The sequence below is a fragment of the Vulpes lagopus genome, chromosome 22 (assembly GCF_018345385.1).
Source record: "Vulpes lagopus strain Blue_001 chromosome 22, ASM1834538v1, whole genome shotgun sequence".
Taxonomy (NCBI): Eukaryota; Metazoa; Chordata; class Mammalia; order Carnivora; family Canidae; genus Vulpes; species Vulpes lagopus.
In genome coordinates, this window is record NC_054845.1 from 15,130,484 (window position 1) to 15,156,123 (window position 25,640).

The 25,640-nt window shown below is 36.6% G+C and overlaps 1 protein-coding gene across 3 annotated transcripts in view; it reads left to right on the forward strand.

The window, feature by feature from the left end:
- Positions 1 to 25,640, forward strand: part of ADAM23 (ADAM metallopeptidase domain 23) — a 169,339-nt gene that overhangs the window by 85,110 nt on the left and 58,589 nt on the right. For all 3 annotated transcript variants that reach the window (XM_041737549.1, XM_041737551.1, XM_041737550.1), the window contains exons 4-9: positions 902 to 965; positions 11,721 to 11,803; positions 12,811 to 12,874; positions 17,072 to 17,144; positions 20,858 to 20,934; positions 22,762 to 22,827. In XM_041737549.1, coding sequence (XP_041593483.1) covers positions 902 to 965; positions 11,721 to 11,803; positions 12,811 to 12,874; positions 17,072 to 17,144; positions 20,858 to 20,934; positions 22,762 to 22,827 — 427 coding nt within the window. The remainder of the gene's footprint in view (positions 1 to 901; positions 966 to 11,720; positions 11,804 to 12,810; positions 12,875 to 17,071; positions 17,145 to 20,857; positions 20,935 to 22,761; positions 22,828 to 25,640) is intronic.

Genomic DNA, 25,640 nt, shown 5'->3' on the forward strand with positions numbered 1-25,640 from the left:
TTTCAAAGTCTTTACTGTTGACTGTTATTTTATTCCAGGGGTTGGCCAACTATGGCCCACGGGCCAAATCAAGCACACTTGCTTTTGTACAGTCCTCAAGCTAAAAATGTTTTTTACATTTTTAAGTGGTTAAAAAAAATTAAAGAAGAAAGAATTTCATGACATGTGAAGATTCATGAAATTCAAATTTCAGTGTCCATAAATGAAGTCTTACTGGAACATAGCTATACTCATTTGTTATATTGCCTGTGTCTGGTTTTGTGCTACCTCAGTAGAGCTGAGTAGTCGTGACAGAGACCACATGCCTTGAAAAGCCTAAGATATTTACTATCTGGCCTTTATACTTCTCAGTGATTATATATTGAGATTCCAGTTATTTAGAGCATAATTGTAGGCTTTTTGTAGGGTCTGTCTCCTCCTGTTACCTGCTTTTTCTCTTTTTTTCCATGTTAATTAACCTATCACTCAAATGATGCTTAGTGTCTAAATTTTGTATCTTTACTTAATTCTGCTCTGTTATACAATTTATCCTTCCAAAGGACCCATTCTGACAGCATGTTCTGATTGTTTCACTCCACTCTTCTTAAGGCATCATTTCTACTCTGATACTTGAGTACAGTTTATCACTTATGCCCCCATTTTTTAAATAGCTGATCCCTATATAAACTCAGTATAAACTGAGTTCACCCTTATAGTATCTATATGTTCTCTTTTTAAGAGGGTGAGAAATAATTTGTTGCTGGATGCCATTTGAAGCTTTTGATGAGAACATGTTCATAACCATGGACTGTGTTTCTTTGTGGTCTACCGGCCTTCTGCAGCAGCCATCTACTGAGCTGATTATCTTTAAACCTCTAAGCGTCTTAGATGGAGAAATCACTCTATTTTCTTTTCCTTGTAGTGGTTTGCTGTCTTCTGATTATGTGGAGATCCATTACGAAAATGGGAAGCCACAGCACTCTAAGGTACAGTTAAGAACATTTGGAAATCCTGTAGCATAAACATACGTGCTCATAGAATTATTCATTGCATGCTGCATTGTTTTGAAGTTTCTCAATAAGATTATCTGTTCTCTTGTACAACAGTGCTATTTTTAAATTTGAAATAAGTTTAGAAGAAACTTACTAAAACATACAAATGTTTGAGATAACATTAGAGATTTTGTATATTTGGACCAATAAAGAAATGTTTATTGTTTTGGTTTTAGATATAGCATCTTCTGTAAATGAATGATATAAAGAGCTATCCAGTTCCATAGCAATACTTTCAAGTAGTAGATCACCAGCTTGTGGTCACAGTGTGTGACCAGACTAGAATGGCTGTTTTGTCCAAGTGACTTTGGTGCCTGAGAGGGGCAGAGGAGAGGTGGGGGAAGGGAGATTCAGGGAACAGTGTCCTTCTTAATCTTCCTAAGAGTTCTGGGAGATGGGTATTATTATTATTTCTGTTATGCAAAGGAAGGAAGAAATTGAGGCAGAGAGAGGGCAAATAAACGTACGCAAGGCCATCATACATTGTAATAGGTAATTGGGTACTCAGTCTCATTTAGTTGGAGATGAACTATTCTCTTAACAGAGTGTCAATAAGGAGAAAGTGGGTTTAGATGAAAATGAGATTATTTGTATGTAAGGAAGCCAGTGATCTCCACCAGTTGGGATGAAAATCCTTGGAATGGCTACATTCAGATACTCTGATATGTAGGAAGCCCACAGAGTGCCACTGAGCCTAAGTAGTGTCCATGGAGCAGATACCATGGGCATAGGAGAGGAAACGGGGAAGCAAAACACAATGGGAAACATTGGGCTCTTTTTTCTATAAAAATTTTATTTATTTATTCACAAGAGACACAGAAAGAGAGGCAGAGACAGAGGCAGAGGGAGAAGCAGGCTCCCTGTGGGGAGCCTGATGTGGGGCTCGATCCCAGGACCCTGGGATCACGACCTGAGCCAAGGCAGGCACTCAACCACTGAGCCACCCAGGCATCTCTGGATTTTTTTTTTTTCCCTACATCGCTAATGAGTATTGGCACAGAAGTGGGCCTTTTATAGGTGGGCTTGCTGGGTTGTGTAGCACAAAGAACATGTTTTTTTCAGTGCGATAGCTTCTCGCCAGGTATTTATGGGTGGTCTTAATTGTAAATACCGCCTGGGGGGGTATGGAGTTTCCCAGGAATTATAACTGTCCAATTAACTGTGGGCACATCTGTAATTCACTGGGTGTTTTAAACCTTTGAATTTTGTGCCACAGATTAAGAACTCCCTGTTATTATCCTTACTATCCTGTCAGTTCTTGCCTTAGGCTGCATCAGGGGGGTTGTTGAATCTCTTGAAAAGTTGATGCTGTGGAAGGCGAGCAGAAATGCTAAATCAAGCACGGGAACAGTGCTTTCTGGCATTCGTACAAACCAAAGCTTCCGTCAGCTATGCCAGTGCCCCGAGCGCTGCGGATGCTGAATCATGAGTCTGGAGTAGAGGAGACGGCATGGGAACTTTATAGACTCAGCAAAGGAGCCACCTTTGCAGGCCACAGTAACCTTAGTCAAACTTCTCACTAACAGGTTCAGTCAGTTTTCCTTTCTTTCTTTTTTCTTTCTTTCTTTCTTTCTTTCTTTCTTTCTTTCTTTCTTTCTTTCTTTCTTTCTTTCTTTCTTTCTCTTTTTTTTTTCTTTTTAAGAAGCAGAAGAACTAATTGGCCTCCAGAGGTCATTTGAGGTCCCAAAAGGAGGCCTGATTAATCAGACACATCAGAGCTCGTATCAGTTGCAACTAGAATTTAAAACAAAGGGTATTGCAACTCTGGCAAAGCAAGTGTTTGTTGCAGTTTGTTTTTATGTTCCTTACTATTCTCTTATGTTCCTTACTATCCTCCCATTTTCCAAATAGATCATCTACCCAGACTTACTTGCATCATATGTGATGAATTAATGGTTAACAGTCTGTTTTTTATGTGTCTGTATTTGTATATACACCCCCTAAAACCAAGATGACATGGTGCACACGAACTTGAAGCAGCACTTTTTTTTTTTTTTTTTTTTATATGATAGTCACACAGAGAGAGATAGAGGCGGAGACACAGGCGGAGGGAGAAGCAGGCTCCATGCACCGGGAGCCCGACGTGGGATTCGATCCCGGGTCTCCAGGATCGTGCCCTGGGTCAAAGGCAGGCGCCAAACCGCTGCGCCACCCAGGGATCCCGAAGCAGCATTTTTTAACCTTATAACATTATGAACATTTTAGCATGTATTAAATAAGCTTCTAAATTTTTATTTCTAAAAATGCATAATATTCTTTCCTATAATTTATTTTTTATTTTTTACTTATTTATGTTTTAAAGATTTTTACTTATTTATTCATTAGAGACACAGGGACAGAGGCAGAGACACAGGCAGAGGGAGGAGAAGTAGGCTCCCTGTGGGGAGCCCGATGTGGGACTTGATCCCAGGACCCAAGCATCACAACCTGAGTGGAAGACAGACACTCAACCACTGAGCTACCCAGGTGCCCCTCTTACAATTTATTTTAAAATCCCATAGCAATAGAAATTTAGATTGCTTTCAGTCTTTTACTATACAAATAATAGTAAGGAAAGGGCTGATACATTTTTTTAAAGATTTTATTTATTTATTTATTTATTTATTTATGAGAGAGAGAGAGAGAGGAGAGAGTACAGAGGGAGAAGCAGAAAGAGACTATGTGGAGCTGATGTGGGACTCGATCTTACGACCCTGAGATCATGAGCTGAGCTGAAACCAAGAGTAGGACTCCAACCACCTGAGCCACCTAGGTGCGCCTCCTGAAACATTTTGAATACATCTTTAATAATTGCTTAAGGATTAATTCTGAGAATGGGATTTTCTAGGTCAAAGCCTTTTCCTTAAAGGCTTTTGGTTCCTACTGATAGTTTTTCTTTCTGAAAGTTTGTTTAGATCCACATTCCCGCTACCATTACATACATATTTTTTATTTTTATTTTTATTTTTATTTTTATTTTTTTAAAAGGAGCTCTTCTTTATTTATTATTTATTTATGATAGTCACAGAGAGAGAGAGGCAGAGACACAGGCAGAGGGAGAAGCAGGCTCCATGCACCAGGAGCCCGACGTGGGATTCGATCCTGGGTCTCCAGGATCGCGCCCTGAGCCAAAGGCAGGCGCTAAGCCGCTGCGCCACCCAGGGATCCCACATACATATTTTTTAAAACTTTTTTTTTAACTTCACACTGCTTTCCACGTTAGGAAAATCTTTGTACAGAGTACCAGTGAAGGAAATTAACATGTAAGGATGGTGAGATTAATTAAACTTATTTCACCTAGTGTGCAACTTTTCTTCCAAAGATTTCATACTGTTTAGACAAAAGTGCATGCACACACACTCTGTTATTCACTAGAGATGAAAAGGATTACTCCTAGCCTATTTTGCTTTGACCTTAAGTATAAGTATGGACATTTAAAATATCCTGCAAATGAGTTCAATCAGAATGATGAATCCACACTTTGAAGAAGCTTGTCTAGGTTTTCCCACCTCACCACCACCTAACCCTTCCCTAGCTAGTTCCCACTTCTTAACCAATAGAGGACAATGTCTTAGGTTTTTATTTTAATTGGATGAAAGTGGGTTAAAAAGACATTTTTTTTTTCCCGGGAGCCTGGGTAGGTCAGTTGGTTGCGCTTCTGCCTTTGGCTCTGGTCATGATTCCAGGGTCCTGGGATGGAGCCCAGTGCCCTGCTCAGTGGGGAGCCTGCTTCTCTCCCTCTCTCTCTCTGCCCCTCCCCCTGCTTGTGCTCGCTCTGCCAAATAAAATCTTTTTTTTTTTTTTAAAGGACTTTTTTTCCTTGTGAAGCAAAGATAGGAACTGGAGAGGTCAACAATTAAGTAATCAATATAAAATAGGTACCAGGCATCAGTCAATGAATATGGAAGAATTTTGCTCTGCATTCGACAGAACAATCACTTTGGTTAGAGTTCCTAACCACACAGTGCTTTGCGCACAGTATATGATAAAACAAATTCGATTTGTTGATCGACTTTGTTGATGAAACTATTAAAACTGAGTTAATTTTTAGTATTCTTGTAAAAGAATTATGTATAGTTATGATAGTATAAGAGTACTTTTCAACTGTAAAATAGTTCTATTAAGTCCCTTTTAGGCGAACCAATACCTTTGAGTGCTTACTAATACCTCAGTTTCAATTCTGCCTGTGAAAGGAAGTATCAACTTGACAGCAGCCGAGAGGGAACAGATAGATGCTGTGCTCCCATCTCCACTTCCCTTTATTACTCTTTATCATCATTATTGGGTGGGGAATATGTCCTTTCCTAGCTCTGTTTTCTCACCCCGGCCTCTTCCTGTTGCCTTGCTCACTCCTGCTCTGGGAAGGAAGAGCCACTTAACTGATGGGAAGGAGTTGGGTATGTCAGCATAGTTCTTAATCCCTTCTTTTGTGGGTCTCACCTCCCTGCAGGAAGAGGTGCAATCTCTATCCTCTTCCACACTCTCAGTTGCACAGTAGCAGCCGTGTGTGTGTGTGTGTGTGTGTGTGTGTGTGTGTGTGTGTGTGTGTTGGGGGGGTTGTTGTTCCATGTTGTCTATCCCTGGGTGGGTAAATGTAGCAAACTCAGGGCTGCAGCATTAGCAGGCCCACTGGATTCTCAGCTAATCCTCTCCTCCCGCATACCACTATCAGAAATGGAGGTACCCCTTGGATCTGTTTCGGTCCTGGATCACTTGTATGGATACCACTCCACACGCTCCAAGATACCTATAATCTGAATGCTGGACAGTAGTAAGTGCTGAGGAAGATGTGGAGAACTAGAACCCTCACATACTTCTGGTAGGAATGTAAAATGGTGTGCTGCTTTGGAAAACAGGTTGGCGATTCCTCAAAAAGTTAAGCATAGAGTTACCTTAGGGCCCAGGTGTTCCCTCCTGGTAGATATCTAAGTGAACTAAAAACATATGTTTAAGCAAAAACTTGTACGTAGATGTTCACAGCAGCATTATTCATAATCAAAAAGTGGAAACAACCCAAATGGCCATCAGTCGATGAATAAATAAGCTGTGCTACATCCACACAAGCGAATATTAATCAGTCATAACAAGTAAGGAAGTACTAATGCATGGTACAACATGGATGAATCTTGTAAACATTATGCTAAGTCAAAGAAGTCAGTCACAAAGGACCATATATTGTATGATTCCATTTTTTAAAAATGTCCAGAATGGGCAAATCCATGAAGACCAAAAGTAGGGTATGGTTGCCAGGGGCTGGGGGTAAGGAGGAGTAGGAAGTGACTGCTCATGGGTGCAGGGTTTCCTGTTGAGGTGGTGGACGTATTCTGGAATTAGTGGTGATGGTACAGGACAACTCTGTGCGTGTACTAAAAACCACCGAATTACACCCTTTACAAGGGTGAATTTTATGGCTTGTCGCTTATATCTTAAAGTAAAAAGAGACCCTCAGGTGGGGAATGGGGGTTTATTTACCCACCTTCTCAACAAACGTGAATCCTTTGCACCTCTCCGACTGATCTTGTCACTCAGGCTCATGAATAAGTCATTTGTATTCATTAAACAGATACTGATTCAGCTTCTTGTGATCTAGTCCCTGTTCCAGGTACTGGCTGTATATCAGTGAACCAAGCAGATAAAAATCCCTGCCTTGGTTCTTTGCTTTATCACTATAATCACATCATCCTCCTGGAAGTTTTTGTACTTTTTTTTTATTATTATTATTCGAGTCATCACCACAGCTCAGTTCAAGCTCACTTCTTCCGTGAAGTGTTCTTGGCAGGGATTTGCTGTTGGAGGAAATGGCCTCTGTGGGCATAGCTCCTGGCTGGGAAATGGAAAAAAAAAAAAATCATGAGAGCAGACAACACTGGTTCGTCACAAAGCTATTTTAAGTTTGAATAGGATAATTTTGTATGAACTATTAAAAATTTATGTAGCATTGGTACAGCTAAACTGTTCTAATACTTGAACATTTTTCTCCTATTGAGTTTAATGAAGATAAATAATTAAATGGTATTGGGGTCGCAAGTTCCCTGAATCTCTGAAATATTTTTTTCATTTCTTTATGCTGCAGTATTCAAATTCAAGTCTATGTGCCCGGTTAAAGATATCTTTTTCTCTTTTGCTGCCAGCCCACTGATGTGTTAAATAGATTAATAGACCCTGATGATTGAAAAGTGTGAATTTAAGGATATGTGTGTAGAATAATCACTTGCACATTATGTCCTATTTTATTATTATATTCAGAAGCTGGATATTTTATATTTTTATATTAAAAATATACATGTTGGTGAGCTTAGGCCCATGTAGTTTTTTTCCAAATGTTTATCCAGATGTTTAGGAGTTTATGAGAGTTTATCTTTTAAAAAGATTTATTTATTTATTTGCAGGGGCAGAGGGAGAGAGAATTTCAGGCAGACTCCCGGCCGAGTGTGGAGCCTGACTCAAGGATCCATCTCCCGACCCTGAGGTCACTATCCTCAGATCACGACCTGAGTGGAAACTGCCCACTGCATCGCCCAGCACCCCTAGAGTTTATGGGGGTCTCTTTATGATGAAGATAATAAGAACTGGCTGATTGAACTTTATTGAGGAGTAGATGAAATCATTAAACAGAGACACTAAGGTAGGGCAGTTTTAAAATAAATTAAATAAAAACAATAGGTTCTATTTTCCAATAAGTTGTATTTAAAGTGAGTAGAAAGAAAGAATCAGACTATTTCTGTCATTTGATTGATAATACCAGGGAACCACCTAGGTTTTCCTCTTTAGGTGGTTAGCATTGGACTCACAGAGCTGTTTTCTGGTGAGGAAGTGTTTTCAAAGATGCACATTTGGTCAGTGTCCCATTATTAGCAGGTGTGGCCTGGTGGTTCTGAGTGGCCTTCTGAGCTTGGCAACCTTGTGGAGCAAAGTTGCCATTATTTGAGCATTATCTGGCTTGTGGAGTGTTCAGATGTGTGGAAGTGGTAGGTTGGGGAGCATACTTACTAGGATTTTTAAGTTCCTTTGACTAGCCAATAACTTCTACTTATCAGAAGCTCTATTTTAAAAAATGTAAATAACTCACTGACAGTTTTGAAACGAAAAGTGATGATGCCTGTGTGGACACACATAGACTTGTGTCATGCACTGGATGAGCCCATTGTGTTCTCCTGCCTGCTACTTGCCTAGTCACAGATCTGTGATGAGCTCGTAGGTATTGTCTCGAAGAGGCTGGCCAGTGCTCTAGAACTGTCCGAGTCCTTCCCAACTGGAGAAACACTAACTGGGAAGCCTGAAAACGTGTCATTCAGTTTGGATTTTACTTTCTTTAATAGGGCCTTTTAGCATTTTGTCACTGTCTCCCAATCTGTACATGGAGATAGTAGTTACTATGAGACGGTGAGTGAATGCTCAAGATGGTTAGATCCTTGGGTGGAAGGCAACCCCAGAGCTGACTCTCCAACGTGACCACTCATGAAGCCTTCTGGGAGTGGCCCCTATCCCTTGGCCTCCTCCCATTATCCTTGTTACCCAAGAGGGAATGCCTCTTTTCAACTATGATTTATTTAATATGAAATACTTTGAAAGGTTACTTTGCAATGGTATTTATAAAATGTTGCATACATCTGGAGAGTTACCAGATAGTATTTTTATGCTAATGCTTTCTTAAAAACTTGTTATAATTTTAGTAATAAGAAACTCAGAAAATCCTTTAATACTATCAGATACTAATATTAAATTAGAGCCTGCTGAATTGCTCATAGTGCTTAATATAACTACACAGTCTAGATATCCCAGCTTCCTTATGATAATAAATGTCAGGGATTGCATGTTACCTTGAGTCTTATTTACGGTTTAGAGAATATGGTGATTTACCTTCAAATATACAGAGAACTGAAACAATTCCTTCAGATAATATCCTACCTTAATTAAAACAACTAACAATGACTTTTACACGGAGAGACCATCAATCTTCAGTTTCTAATACGAATTAAAATAAAATCTAAGAAAGGAGATGGAGATATTTTCTAGCAAAAAGAAGAATATTTTTAGGAAAATCTGGAAAACATAGCTTTTCTTAGAAAGGTCAAGGAAATATGACAGTGTTTGCTATGCACTTCTAATAATCACCTGACTTAAGAGAGCCTCTTGGTGTGATACAAAGTGCTAAGTAACCAGTTTGATGGAATTTGCAGTTACCTATGGTTGTTTTTAGAATCATGTGAAGAGTGAAATTTAACTGCAGAATATTGACCTGGATTCACAAATTGCTGAGATGCATGATACCATTTGTCCTTATAAGGTCCAGTGTTGAATATGCAAATAAAACTTGTCATATTGCATACAAATCAATATTTATGTTAAAGGTTGCCTTTTGAGAGCCAAACCCCATACAAAAGCAAACTTTTACAAAATATTAACAATTTGATTATAATACCAAATTGAGACAACCACCACTGGAAATGTGTATTATAGTTTCTAAGGGGAAGCAAACTGAGTTGGTTGAGGAGTGGTCATTTGATATTTGGATAGACACTTCTATCACTGTAAATAATCTCTTAGGCTATTGTAATACAGTGTAATGAACACTGATCAAAATGACTGTAAATCATCAATGAAAAGTATGTTCAATATATTATATTTAAGAAAACAAATAGGATGCTCTGGTTCAACAGTGTGGATTCAGTGCTTATATTTATCTCTGTTCCCTCCCAACAACCTAGTCAAATACCAGTTAAAGAATAAAAAACGATATAAACCTACAAGGACAAAGGCAAGAGAAGAAAAGACTGCAGACAAGAGGTATCTGTAAACTTTTAGGAGATAGAAAGCAAATGGAAGAGGGGTAACTGTCAGGTTTGAGTTTTTCCTGTTCTGTTAAGTTCCATTAGGGGAAAACCAAGAAGCAAGCCAATTGAAGATCCAGGAATTGAAAGCACATGAAAACAGAGAGGCTGGTTGAAAGTCTACAAGAGGGTACTTAAATCCCTGATGTACTCCATACCCCATATAACCAGGCAGCCGTCCCTTCTCTGCACTGATAGAAGAGTTCTGTTTATAGAGAAAAATGGAAAGGAGTGAATTATCAGAGAAATAATAAAAGTTTCCTAGAACTGAAGTGCATGCATTTTCTTGATTAAAAGGTTTGACCAAGTGTTTAGCACAGTGAATAAGCAAGGCACGTCTTGAGATTTCATGAAAATGGAGATGAATAAAACTCTCTAAAGTTGTCTTGAAAGGGGAAAATTATATTTTATAAAAATTATCAAGGGGTGCTGGGTGGCTCAGTCAGTTAAGCATCTGCCTTCAGCTCATGTCATGATCCTAGGGTCGTGGGATCGAGTCCCGCACTGGGCTCCTAGTTCTGTGGGAAGTCTGCTTCTCCCTCTCCCCCTGCCTGCCATTCCTCCTGCTTGTGCCTTTCTCTCTGTCAAATCAATCAATCAATCAATCAATCTTTAAAATATTATCTGACATTAAATAGCATCCAATTCTCAGCAGCAACATTAGAAGCTGTGCAAAATGTTGTTGAAATGCCGAGAGAAAATAATTTCCAATCTAGAATTCTCTACCGACCCAAATGGTTGATCTAGTTTGAAGATAGAAAAAGAAAGTTTTATTTGTGCAGGTTCTCACCAAATTTATCTTCCATGATCACTTTTTCAAGGAAGCACCAGAAGATGTGTACCTTCAAAAAAGGGGAGAGTGAGATCATGAATGGAGAAGACATGGGGTCTAGGATTCTGCATAGACGGAAGCAGAAGAGTTCCCAGGATAGCCCTAAACAGAACTCCTGGTTGGTGGCTCTATGTCAGGCCTAGTGGGAGGCTGAAGGGGGACAAAAGGGCTGTCTCCAGGAGTAAAATGGATGTGATAAATTACCTGTTATGTTTAACTAGGATGTAGAGTATAAATATTCCTCTCAGAAATACATAGATAACAACAGAAGAAATAGATAAAAGTTAAAAAACAATAGCAATGGAGATAGGGAGAGAGGGAAAAAGTAACTGCTGTGTTCTTTCTAAAGATTTATTTATTTGAGAGAGAGAGAGAAAGAAGGCACATGTGTGTGTGGGCAGGGGGAGGGGTAGAAGGAGACGGAGAGAATCCTCAAGCAGACTCCCTGCTGAGCATGGAGCCCATGGCAGGGCTCGATCTCATGACCCTGAGATCATAACCTGAGCAACAATGCAGGAGTTGGGCGCTCAATGAATTGGGCCACCCAGGCACTCCTGTGTTTTTACAATAGGCCTTGTAATTACTACTTGACTCTGAAAATTAAGTTCATTTAATACTTCTAAGAAAATTTTAAACTAGTTTTAAAAGGTAGGAAAGCAAACAATAAGATTTTATGTAGTTTTCTGTCAAATGCGATTATTAACAGCACCTTTGGGGTCTCTCCTCAATGAGAGAGTAGGCCTTATTCCATAGTCATATCTGGTAAGTACCTACTCCTTTGCATGTTTAAGAAAGGTATGTAAGTTGTACCAGTTGTGTTGGTGTTGTATTCCTGTTAATAGCTTTTTCTCCTTCATTAAATTTAATAATATGACATCATTATAGAAAAGCTGAAAAATTGCCTAGTGCCCTTTGAGATTTCATGTCAACCAGGAGGACTTTGCGGGACCATCTCTGCAATCCCTTTTGGCTTATAGAAGTATCTGTAAGAGTGAATGATAACACAGGAAGCATGGCTAATCAATGAAACCTTCCTCTGTGTTGTAGGGCGGAGAGCACTGTTACTACCACGGAAGCATCCGAGGTGTCAAGGACTCCAGGGCAGCTCTGTCGACCTGCAATGGACTTCAGTACGTGCGAGTTGTAGTGGGAGGGTGAACTTGCTTTCATCCATTCACTGTTTCTGTCTTTTCACAGATGCTTGTTGTAGTGACTCTTCTGTGCCAGTCGCACGTTAAGAACTGGATACGGAGTGATGAATAAGGAGGGCATAGTCTCTGTTCTCTTAACAGAGTTTGCAAGAGATTCAGAGATTAAACAAGTGATTACATAGGTTAATCTTTGATTGCCATTGTGGTAGGAACTGTGAAGGGGAGGGTCAGGGACTTACGGGGTGACCAAACCTAGTCTAGGAAGGTTTCCCAGAGGTATATGTCAGAGGACATAGCAGGCAGGTGCTGTTGGCCAGGTGAGGATGGGAGGCCAGAGAGAGGAGTTCATACATCGACTTGAAGGCAGGCTCTAGAAAAATTTCTCTAAGCACCTTTTGGACCCAAATAGTAATACTTGATGTAAAGGTGTAGCTGTGGGCCTGTGATGAAAAAGGATCTTGAAAATCTTAATCTTCCTATATCTCTCAAAATGATATGCAACATAGAGTCATACTGCTTAATGGAAATTCACAATTTGCAGCCATAAATATGCTTCTGTTCACCTCTTCAGAATCAGATGGTTTTAAATTACTCTATTGCACAAAGCACCTGCTTTTTCCTAGATGATACCAGATTTGCGTAAGAAAAAAAATGTACTAGATGTACATTGTCTTGGAATTATATTGTGACATACTGGAACTGTATGAATAGCCCTGTACCAGATTAATCCTCTAATCTTTCCATTTTGTTTCAAAAATGTATTATAACATTTCTAACTTATATGCTTGTGGTATATACACTTTTAACACCTTTGGTAGCCTGTCTGCTGTCTAGTACAGTTCTGAGACCACAGACAGGTGTATGAATTAGATTTGGGGCAGCATAAAGATGTTTGTTCAGATATACTGTTCATTTTTAAAGATGCACTGTGAAGCTCATTTGCTGTTTTTGTTAATTTTCTCCTCGTGTGGTTTCTTGTCTTGCAGTGGTATGTTTGAAGATAATACCTTTGTATATATGATAGAACCACTGGAGCTGATTCACGATGAAGTAAGTCTGTGATCTCAGTTTCCTGATGGCGTTATATTCTTTTAGCATCTTTGCCTTTGAGCCATAAAGAACAGAACGTGAATGTCAATGTACGTTGATAGGTAGCACCTTATTTCAAACATAGAATGACACCATGAATTTTGAAGTTTAAATCACATGTCCCAGGTGTGTTGAGAAGCTGGTGCTGGTGTTTTGAATTTAGAAATATGCAGATTATGACCTGCTGAATTTGGGAACACAGGCCACCTACATGGGCTCAGCAGGTGGCTCCGAGCTCCCACTCTGGGGAGATGAAACCCATGGTTGTTTTGAGTGGAGGTGCAGTTTCAATACACTCACCCAGGGCAAGTAAAGTCACGGGATTTACTACATACAGATCCCAGTATCTGGGAGGGGAGCAGTAAGCCAGAGGAAGAGCGGTCCTCCACCCCAGGTCACGAGAGAGCAGGAGATAGCAGGTACCAGGCACCTATTGCTTGAAAGGTGGTTGGAATGCAAGTCCCTGACTTTAGCAGGCTTAATTCTAAGTGGTTATTTTAAAAGGTGCCCTGGGAAAATCGAAGTGGGAACTTAGCATGAGAATTCTAAACTCAAGTTCTTATGGAAATGTCCAGACTCTGGGTGTGAGCAAGGTTATCAGGCTGTAAAATGCCTAGGCAGCAGCTCAGAAAAACAGAAGTTGTTTTTCTCATCACACCAGGCCACACACCAGTAAGGGATGATAAGAGGCAACAAACCTAGGTTTTTGGAAGTGAAGGCAGTTCTTTCCAGCCTATAGAGCAGAGAGGACATTCTGTTTTGTACTGACCACCTTCTTTTCCTTTATTTTATTTTATTTTATTTTATTTTATTTTATTTTATTTTATTTTATTTTAATGCAGCTAGCTAATATAAAAGTACACACTTGGTTTCAGATAGAGTGTGCAATGATTTATCAGGTGCGTTAAACACCCAGTACTTTTAATCTCACCTCTTCTTTAGAGAATTGTATAACTATAATATACTTAACTTTTAAAAGAATCTCCAGTGGGGAAATTTGTAGTTGAACTATGATTATATTAGATAGCATTTAATTTCCTTTAGATAGGGAAGAAAATAATGTTTAGAATCGTGCATGGGGCAGCAACCTGGATGAGAAACCATAAGGGCATTATGCTAAGTGAAATCAGTCAAATGGAGAAAGACAAATACTATATAATCTTGCTTATGTGTGCAATCTAAAAGTACTAAACTCAGAAACAGAGAACAGGTTAGTGGTTACGAGAAGCCAGTGGGGGAAATGTGAAGGTGGTCAAAAGGTACAAACTTCCAGTTATAAGATAAATGAATTCTGGGGTGTAATGTACAGCTTGGTGACTATAATATCTTTGTATATTTGGAAGTTGCAAGGACAATAGATCTTAAAAGCCCTCATCACAAGGAAAAGTTGTCTTTGAGCTGTGATGGATGTTAACTACACTTATTGTGGAGATTATTTTCAGTATATACATACATCAGATCATTATATTTATGCCTTAAACTTATACAAGATTACATGTCAATTATATCTCAATAAAATTGGACAGAAAAAGGAATCATATGCTCTCATGGTGTTGCTCACTAATGGAATGAAAACAAATCTGAAATTTGATCTATATTCGTTAGGTATTGTAATGGGGGCTTATGACCCACTGGGCACTATTTTAGGTGCTGGGGATAAAATGGTGAATAAGATAGACATTGAGCGTGAGCTTCCTGGAGCTTACAGTCTACAGGGGAAGACAGGGGTATACAGGTTGAGTAAATAATTACATACTGTGTGTTTTAGATAGTGATATGGCCTAAGGAAAAAGAAGTGAAGCCAAGGAGGTAGAGTTAAAGCTTCAGGGTAACTATCCATGGAAGAGCCAAATGAGATGGTACTTTTGAAGGAGGACTTTCAAGAAATTAGGGAGCTGAAAGGACATTATAGGAGAAGAGCACATGCAAAGGCCCTGAGGCAAGTTCCTAGTGTGTCATAGGAACTCTGAGGAGCTCAGGTGGATTGGAGAGGAGTGGACAAAGAGGAGAATGGTAGGAGATGAAGGCACTGGAGGGTGTCAGTAGGGAAGTCACATCAGTGAAAAGGACTGCTAATGTGAAAATAATATTTCGAGAGTGATCGAGTCAGAATATTACAGTCGTTTGATGTGGAGCAGAAAACATTTTTTTATCTTTAGAGGTTTTACCTGTAGATGAAATAAGTTTTGAAATAGGCTCTAGCCATTTAGGCTATTGATAATTGCAGTTGAATAACATTTTTTTTGTGGCAATGTATATTAAACATGATGTGAATTTCAAATTTGAGACAACAATGTCATTACATTTTGAATGTTTAAAGTTTGCTTAAACCTGTATCATTTTTCAATTATTAAATATAAAAATTACTGGATAACAAAGACAACTACCCCTAGATAAAGGCATTTTGACTAATTAAAATGTTTTTCCCCTACTCTCGTGGTAGGTAAATAACTTGTACACAGCCAGATTATTTGACTCGGTCAGCAGAACAGTCAACTTTGATATCTTGCATTGATTAATGGCTCTGTTACACTAAAAAATAAAAAAACAAAAGAACCCAAAGAACAAAACAAAAAAACCCAAAATAACAACTCCCTAAGCTTCAGATTTCTAAATATGTAAAATAAGATGATTTTTCAATGCATCCTCAATAGAGCAGTTTTGTAGGTTTGATGAATAAACAAAGGTATGTGACTATGTTTAATAAACTGTTGAAGAGATTTATAAATACCAACTATTATTGTCATAGTATTTAGAGCGTCGGTTTTACATTGTTATACCCATGATCATATTCTTCAGGGGCTGATTGTTCCATACCTACTGCCTTTTCTCTTTTGCTTTCTTCCTTACTCCCTACCTTTTGTTCATGAAACAGTCTGTCTTCTTCACTGTGGGAGAGGGAAAGGAACAGTGCTTAAAGTTTTAAATTAGTCAGTTTAAAAAATTCTGTTGCTAATCCAGTTGTGAGTTTCATTGCTCTGAGTATCATTTCACCTGTTACCAGAATTAAGAATTTACTGAACTTGAATTTAGATTGTTTGATGTTTAGTTTATTATTGCTGGTTTTAGTATGCTTTAGTATGCTTGACTTACTAGTCAAGTAACATGGATGGGATATTTCTAATAAGAATTCATGTTATCTCTCAAGTAGTGAAGAGCAAAACTCTTAATTATTGTGAGTCTCATATGTAATCTATTTAGAATACTCTTTTTATAACTATTTTTCTGCCCATGAAACTAATACATTGTAGGATATTTGGAAAAGCAAAATAAGCAAATACTTACCTACATGGTAATTATCCATGATCCCATTCTGGAGAAAGAATTTCTCTTCACCTTTCAGTATACACACTTTCAGTTTTTCAATGATGTGGTCTCACATATTTTTAAAATAAATTGAATCATTATTCTGTAATAGGATTTTAGCTCAATAATGGATCTCTCTGAGCCACAATATTTTTGTTTGTAAAATAAAGATAAAATATGCATTATATAGAGTTCTTGTGAAGATTAAATCAGGTAACATGTACATTAACAGTGTCTGGCACATATTTTGCACTCAATAATGGAAACTGATGGTAATAATAGTACTGGAAATAAGATATTTCTAAAAGTGTGGTTTCTAGGAGAAAGGATATGAATATTTTCAAGGTCGTTGATAGACATAGCTAAATTTCTCTTTGAACTATGCTCCCAATTTATTCCTATCAGCAGAGCATGAGAGTGCTTTTTACCTTGCAACCATAATTAACTACAGTTATCATAATTTTAAAACCTTTGTCAACTTGACGGCAAAAATTGGTATATCTTTTTTTTTTAATTTGCATTTTGAAGGAGTATTTAAGCATTCATCTTTTTTAATATGTTCATTCACTGTTTGTTTCTTTCTTGTGAATTTCCTATTCATGGCTTTGAAGAAAGCTGAGGTTTCAGAGAAGCTAATGAAACTGTGCTTTTATCTACACTGGGGCAATTGGATGGTGCTCTGTTTTTTTGAATTAAAGTTTCAATAAGATATACTTTTTATTTTTGATAGCGAAAACATTAGCATATAAATGTTCCCATTTTAAGAAGGATATTGGAGAAAGTTCTAACACTGTTCCAGAGAAGCTTAATCGCATCTTGCTATTTAATTGTCTACAATTGTTTTTGTTTCAGAAAAGCACAGGTCGACCACATATAATCCAGAAAAGCTTGGCAGGACAATATTCTAAGCAAATGAAGAATCTCAGTAAGTTTTAATTAAGGTAGCCATTTAATCTTATGTAATAGGAGGTTTGCCTCGATGAAACTGGGTGCAGACGCAGGCTTACTGGGCAGTAGAAATGCTCTGTGGTAAGTAGTGTGGGTGGGCAGGGGAATAGATTGTGACTGGTGTGTAATGAGGCACAGATAGTCATTGCCGATGGAAATGGTGACATATGAAGCCCAGGGGTAAACCTCTGTTAGGAACCAGACAGTGTGGCTAAATTTAATGGTGATTTGTAATGAGGCTCATCCTTAAATTTCCCTGGCAGTTTACTGATTTTTTGACAGTTTATATTGTCTCTCTCTTATGCTCTGGTCCCAAGGCATCTTAAGCATGCTGATGTTGACAAAAGCTTCTTTTGGATTATTGGGTTATGTGATATTACTTCTGTATATTAATGCCAAAAGCCTTTAATAATTTATGCAAAATCTTATGCCATACATTATTTTTAAATCTCAAATGAATTTAGCACACTGAAATGCTCTTAAATTTTCAGATATTGAGGGTCAGGTGATTGTAGGTCAAATATGCATATTCCAATGAATCTTGAATGGCCTGTTACATTTTGATGATGTTGAAGAAAATGATATTTGAATTATAAATTATAATTTGTGCATTACAAATAGAATTCGATTTGTGACCATGAGAATGTGAAATGTTTAATGACTGGCGTACGTTTTTCACCTTGGTTTATTTTGATTTTGAGGTGATGTGTGCTATTAATGCTGCTATTTCTCCACGTAGTATTTTTATTTTATTTTTTTTCATCATGATAAGTATATTCTTTAATCCCCATAACCTTTCTTACTCATTCCCTCCTCCCATCTCCCTTCTGGTAGACATCAGCTTGTTTACTATAGTTGGGTTTCCTGGTTTGTCCCTTTCTTTTTTTCCTTTGTTAATTTGATTTGTTTCTTAAATTCCACTTATGAGTGAGATCTCATAGTATTTGTTTTTCTCTAACTTATTTTGGTTAGTATTATACTCTCTAGCTCCATCCCTGTTGTTGCAAATGGCAAAATTTCATTCTTTTTTATGGCTGAGTAATATGCCAGTGTGTGTGTGTGTGTGTGTGTGTGTGTGTGTGTGTGTGTGGACACCACATCTTCTTTATCCTTTCATCTATTGATGGACATTTGGGCTGCTTCCATAGTTTGGGTATTTTAAATAATGCTGCAATAAACATAGGGTGCATGTATCCCTTTGAATTAGTGTTTTTATATTTTTTGGGTAAATACCTAGTAGTGTGATTGCTGGATTGTAGGGTAGTTCTGTTTTTAACATTTTGAGGAACCACTGTACCATTTGCCAGAGTGGCTGCACCAGCTTGTATTTCCCACCAACAGTGCAAGAGGGTTTCTCTTTCTCCACATCCTCGCCAACACTTGTTGTTTCTTGTGTTTTAGATTTTTTCCATTCTGACAGGTGTGAGGCGATTATCTCGTTGTAGTTTTGATTTGTATTTCCTTGATGAAGAATGATATTTATCATCTTTTCATGTGTGTGTGTTGGGCATCTAGATGTCTTCTTTGGAGAAATGTTTGTTCATATCTTCTGTCTGTTTTTTTACATCTTTTTTTGGAGAGAGAGTGCATACAGGAGGGAAGGGGCAGAGAGAGGGAGAGAAAGAAGCCCAAGCCATCTCCATGCCCACCCTGTAGTGCAATATAGGCCTTGATCCCATGACCCCATGACCCTGAGATCATGACCTGAGCCAAAATCAAAAGCTGGACACTTAACCGACTGAGCCACCAGGCGCCCCTCTTCTGTTCATTTTTTAATTGGATTATTTGGGTTTTGGGTGTTGAGTTGTATCAGTTCTTTATATATTTTGGATACTAGTTCTTTATTGGATATGTTATTTGCAAATACCTTCTATTCAGTAGGTTGCCTTTAAGTTTTGGTGATGGTTTGCTGTGCAAAAGCATTTTATTTTGAGAGAGTTCCATTAGTTTATTTTTTATTTTGTTTCCCTTGCCTCAGAAGACATATCTAGAAAAATGTTGCTATGGCTGATGTCAGAGAAATTACTGCCTGTGCTCTCTTCAAGGATGTTTATGGTTTTAGGCCTCACATTTAGGTTTTTAACCCATTTTGAGTTTATTTTTGTGTGTGATGAAATAAAGTAGTCCCATTTCATTCTTTTGTGTGAAGCTGTTGTTGAAGAGATTTTCTTTTTTTCCATTTTATATTCATTCCTCCTTTGTTGAAGATTAATTCACCATGTAATTGTGGATTGATTTCTGGTTTTCTCTCCTGTTCTATTGATCTCTGTGTCTGTTTTTATGCCAGTACCATACTGTTTTAATTACTACCACTTTGTAATATAACTTGAAATCTGGAATTGTGATAGCTCGAGTTTTGTTTTTCTTTTTTCTGGATTGCTTTGGCTATTTGAGGTCTTTGTGGTTCCATACAAATTTTAAGATTAGTTGTTTCTATTTCTGAGAAAAATGCATTGGTATTTTAATAGGGATTGCAGTAAATCTGTAGATTACTTTGGGTAACCATATTTGTTCTTTCAACCCATGAGCATGGAATGTCTTTCTATTTCTTAGCATCATCTTGCATTTCTTTCATCAGAGTTTTGTAGTTTTCAGAGTACAGGTTTTCCACCTCTTTGGTTAAGTTTATTCCTAGATATTTTATTGTTTTTGGTGCAATAGTAAATGGGATTGTTTTCCTAATTTCACTTTCTGCTGCTTCATTATTAGTATAGAAGAAGGCAACAGATTCCTGTACATTGATAGTGTATCCTGTGACTTTATTGAAGTCATTTATCGGTTCTAGTAGTTTTTTGGTGGAGTCTTTTGGGTTTTATATATATAGTATTATGTCATTTGCAGATGGTGAGAGTTTTACTGCTTCCTTACCAAAATGGATACCTTTTATTTCTTTTTGTTGTCTGATTGTTGTGGCTAGGACTTCCAGCACTATGTTGAATAAAAGTGGTGAGAGTGAACATCCTTGTCCTGTTCCTGACCTTAGGAGAAAAGCTCTGTTTTTCAACATTGAGTATTATATTGGCTGTGGGTTTTTCATATATGGCCTTTATCGTGTTGAGGTTGTCCCTCTAGACCCGGCTTTGCAGAGAATTTTTATCATGAATAGATGCTGTAGTTTGTCAGATGCTTTCCCTGCATCTATTGAAATGATCATGTGGTTTTTATGCTTTCTCCTACTGATGTGATGCATCATGTTGACTGTTTTGTGACTATTGAAACATACTGGGGTTCTGGAAAGAAATCCCACATGACTGTGGTGTATGATTTTTTTAATGTATTATTGGATTCAGTTTGCTAATATTTTGTTGAGGATTTTTGCTTCTACGTTCATCAGGAATATTGGTCTATAGTCTTTATCTGATTTTGGTATCAGGGTTATACTGGTCTCATAGAATGAATTTAGAACTTTTCTTTCCTCTTCTTTTTTTGGTAATAGATTGAGAAGAATAGGTATTACCTCTTCTTTAAATGTTTGGTAGAATTCACCTGTGAAACCATTTGGTTCTGAATTTTAATTTTGGGGAGAGTTTTTTGATTTCTGATTAAATTTCAATGCTGGTAGTTGGTCTGTTCAAATTTTCTGTTTCTTCCTGCTTTAGTTTTGGTACTTTCATACAATATTTTAAAAACATAATGCCATTGCACTATAGTTAGGTATACATTTTTGTATTTCTTTCTCTTTTAACACAGGTCTGGAAAGCAATGACCAGTGGCCCTTTCTGTCTGAATTACAGTGGTTGAAAAGGAGAAGGAAGAGAGCAGTGAATGTGAGTGGCATTGAATCACAGATGGGGCCACTTCACTCAATTAAATTGTGTGCCTGAAATCACACAGTATCTTAGTTTATCTAAAACAGTTTAGATTTGGGCAACTTCCTCTCGCAAACCAAAACAACAAACCAAATTCCTCCTGTGGTTTGAGTCTTATAGGCATATTGCTTTTAATTCAGCTTTTTCTATTTGATGTAAACTGGTTACAGTGTCCCTTGAACTCTGATGTCATATGAGGAATGTATTGTTTTAGCTTCATACTCAAAACATTTTCTTATGAAGATGGCAGTGCATTTTTTTTTAAATTAAAACTATAGCAGACTTTTTTATATGACTTATATAACATCATATGAAACATTTTTGTTAACAAAAAAAGTAAGGGGAAGTGTTAGGTTTTAAAATGTTGGCTAATGATGCTTATTTGTATTTCTTTCAAATTTAAAGCTCTGCTGTACCAGAATTTGAAGCTAGATATATTTTTTCTGAGGATCTATTTGACCATTAGTATCATGACAGTTACTAAATAAGAATCATATAATTATATAATCAACAACTGTAGTATAGCTCCCATGTATTGATAAATGTATAGGAGCTTTGTAACTGAAATTATGTTCCTAGTCTTTTTCATAATAGATTAGAAAGCTGTAATGATGGGGACTGTTTCGTAATTACATGGTGAATGCTATGTAACCGAGAATTAATTCCACAGCATATAGATTACATGGTAATTTACTAGATAACTTAATGAGTAATTATACTGAAAATTGCACATTTTAGATAATGTTTTGCTGAATGTATTTTTTGGTGAAAAAAATTAGACTACCAGTCATCAGAAACTTAGTTACAGGTTAAATCGTCCTCTCTTTTATGAGCCTATCTTCATATTGTGATTATGGTTACAAATTTTGTTTCTCTACTTAGAGTTTTTTTTCTTACTCTTGAAGATGTGGTTGGTAATAATAAGTTTTATATAGGCCTCTGACACTTCACTACAGTCCACTCTTATCAAATGTAAACTGATCAAGGACCTAGTACATAAGGAAAAGAGTAATCATTATTGATTTTTCAGTTTCAAAAAAAGTCCAAATGAAAACTAAAATGTTTGGCACTTGCTCTTAAAATTATGTAGTAACAATGAAAATTTAGAAGAATTTAGAAAATAGTAATTATCAATGTTTGTTCCTTTGAGAAGTTGTGTGGTTAAGATTTAGTACATTATTATTAAAGTTTCACTCCTTTGAGTTAATGTTTCTTTTGACTATATTGATAGCTGTTCCACATGTACTGTACTATTCTTATTAAATGAGTTTTAAGTAGATTTCCTTTGAAGTTTTAAGTAGATAAGAATCTTTTTTTTTATCATATTTTAATGCCAAAGAAATTGATATTTATTTATTTTGGCAGAATTATAGTGTACATTTTTCTCTAGAATATTTTTACATGTGAAAATAACATGTGCTGGAGGCGCCTGGCTGGCTCGGTTGGTAGAACATGTGACTCTTGATCTTCAGGTCATGAGTTTGAGCCCCATGTTGGGTGTAGAGATTACTTAAAAATGAAAAAAAAAATCAATTAAAAAATAACATGGGCTTTTCTCTATCTTGATGAGTATTTTAATGATAATTAAATATAATTCTTTTCTGAATACTTGAGTATTTATCCACACTTTACAATCACTTTCTTTGATTTTGCTGACCAAGTTTCTTCCAGGGTGTTTATAATGTAGGCAGCAAAGATTTCTTTTGAAATAGTCGATCTACAAGTTAGTAGTGAGCATCAGAGATGTATCCACCACCATTCTGACTAAATTTTTATTTTCCACAGCCATCTCGTGGTGTGTTTGAAGAAATGAAATATTTGGAACTTATGATTGTTAATGATCACAAAACGGTAAGAATATAAAGAATCAGTGAGTTTTAGACCTGACAGGTTGCCTAAGGAAGAATACATTTCACTTTATACTTAATCATTATTTATTACTTATTAGGGTCAATATATTTAGATGCTTTATTTCTTTGAAATTATTGAATGACTTGATTTATTTCGTGGTGTTGGGAAACATTGGGCTTTATAGTATTTTCACAACTCTAAACTTTCTTTTTAATTAGTGGCTTTAATGAATGGATTTAACTGTTCGTTTGACATCTTTTACATACCTTTCTTTAAAATTCTTATTTTAAATAAATAAATAAATAAATAAATAAATAAATAAATAAATAAAATTCTTATTTTCTACTTTTTTCATCTATGTATTTGGGCACTACTTTCCAATTTTATTCCATCTTTGTTCTGAGAACATTGTTTTTTTTCTTCCTAATTATGACTTGTGGCAGATATAATTATGGGAAGTAAAGATGCATAATAAAGGCATATCCAAAGAGACTATACTTGATGATTTATCTTCTTTAAATTTTGGAAAGATGAGTAATACTGTGTTACTTATATTAAAGTAAACTGTGATTTAATGGGTCATCTCAGTAACATTTAAGAGACATGAAAAATAATTATTGCCTCCATTTGCCCTTCTTGAAAATAGAGTATAAACCTTTTCTTTCTTTTTTATTCTCAAAGATTTCATTTATTTATTTGAGAGGGAGAGAGAGTGAGCACGAGTCAGGGAGAGGGGCAGAGGGAAAAGGAGAAGCAGGCTCCCTGCCTGACATGGGGCTCCATCCCAGGACTCCAGGAATCATGACTGGAGCTGAAGACAGATGCTCTACCAACTCAACCACCCAGGCGCCCGGAGTAGAAAATTTCTTAACCATGTTTTACTTAATCATGTCTCTTATAGATTGCCTGAAGCCTAGAGCTTTCTAAAAAGTCTTGTCCAGTAGGCTGTTTGCTAGTATAGCCAACACTTGGGGTATGCTTAAATGTGTAACATCTAGCTCTCTGGGAAAAAGCCTTGATTTATAATGTTTGCTGATAGCTGTGGTGTAGATACTCCCATCGTGGCTGCTTTCAGGTTACTGAAGTGAGGTCACTAAATGAGGAGTTGGGAAAAGTTGCATCCAGTGGACTCTTGTGAACCATTGGGAGCGGTCTCATGCACCCCATTGCTACACTTTTCAGACTGTGTTAGGCTAGTTGTACTTCTTGTTGTAATTATATAATTTAAGAAATTGTATAAACCAAGACAAAGAGTAGTTGTTTTTATGAAAACTGAATTACATTTCTGGAAAGATGAAAATCTTTTAAGAAATACTTGAAAGTCAGATATGGGTGAAAAACTTATAAAAGATTACAACAAAAATTCAGATTGATTTGCATATATCATTAAGCCCTTGTTTTGCTTTAAGGAGACAAAATTAGATTAATAGATGATAGGATAAGATTAGTAGAATTACTCAGAAAAGGCCTTGAAACCATATATTTAAAAATATGGTGACTTAATTTTTTTTACTTCTTTTATCTTTATACTTTTATTTGACTCTGTATATTAGCAGACATTTTCGATTAATTGCCAAGTATTAGTTCAGTTATGTTGAGTATTATTCAGTAGGATACCTGCTAATTTTATATGCAGATTTATTTTATTTTCCAGGGGCTTTTAAATATATTGCTTGACATATTGTTAGAAGAAACAGTGGAGCAGTCCTCTCTGGTAGGAAAGAAAACCAAATGTGTAGACAACCATTTTAGATAATGAAGGCTAAACTAGGAGTTTCAGAAGGACACTAATTTGCTTGAAACCCCAAGATAATTTTTTCATCTGAAGTATTTTTGTTGACTGGGGCATTGAGGTATTTTTGTAGCTGATTCTCAGTCCTTAGCATTGTGGCATATTGAGAAACCATGGCTTTAGACACTTATGCTTTTTCTCATATCCATTATACAGATACTTTTAAGGTAGTGGAAGGAATAATTATGATACATGCAATGCCTTTAAATTCACAAAATACATTCACATGGAGCTGGGAATGGATAGAACACTTTTCCAGCCCATGACTTGCATCTCCACGACTCCTATTCCACCATACTCTAGTAGGAATGTACATAATGGTATCAATCAGAGTAGATGTCAGTAACTGTACAAATAGGAAAAGATAATTTTTTTAAAAATATTGAATACTTTAAATTTATTTCTTAATCCTTTTAAATGAATAATAAAATAGCACCCTCCCACTTAAAATATCATTTTCGTATAAGGAAATTTTCTGCACATTATACCATATATTCTGTGATAAAGTTACCTTCTTTATGTTACCAAATTTGTTAATGGTAAACCTTGGTAATTATACTATTATTATTATTATTATTATTATTATTATTATTAAAATTGAATGAGAACTAGTTCTTATATGTTCATCTATCTTTGAAACTAGAAAAACAGAACTGTAATTTGCACTGATAAACTTGGAAGGAATACATAGTAAAAATGTAAAAAAAAAAGAAAGCTTTATTTTTGAGCAGTAATAATACCTAATATGGAAAGAAATTACATAAAATGATTTCTACTATTTAAATAAATATTACATCTGGGCTAATAGGACAAAATATTCCTTTTGTTTTGAGACCAGGTTATATTCTAGTTCCAAATAAGTGTGTCTTTTTATAAGGATTTTTTTCTTTTGAGAGGCGAGAAAAAAGTTCTTTTAAGGTGTGCTTTATATGAAATTACGAAAATGAAGATTGTTTTTGCATTTGATTGCTACAAAGGAGTAAACCAGAACATAGATCAGAGTACTGAAACTCCCATTTTG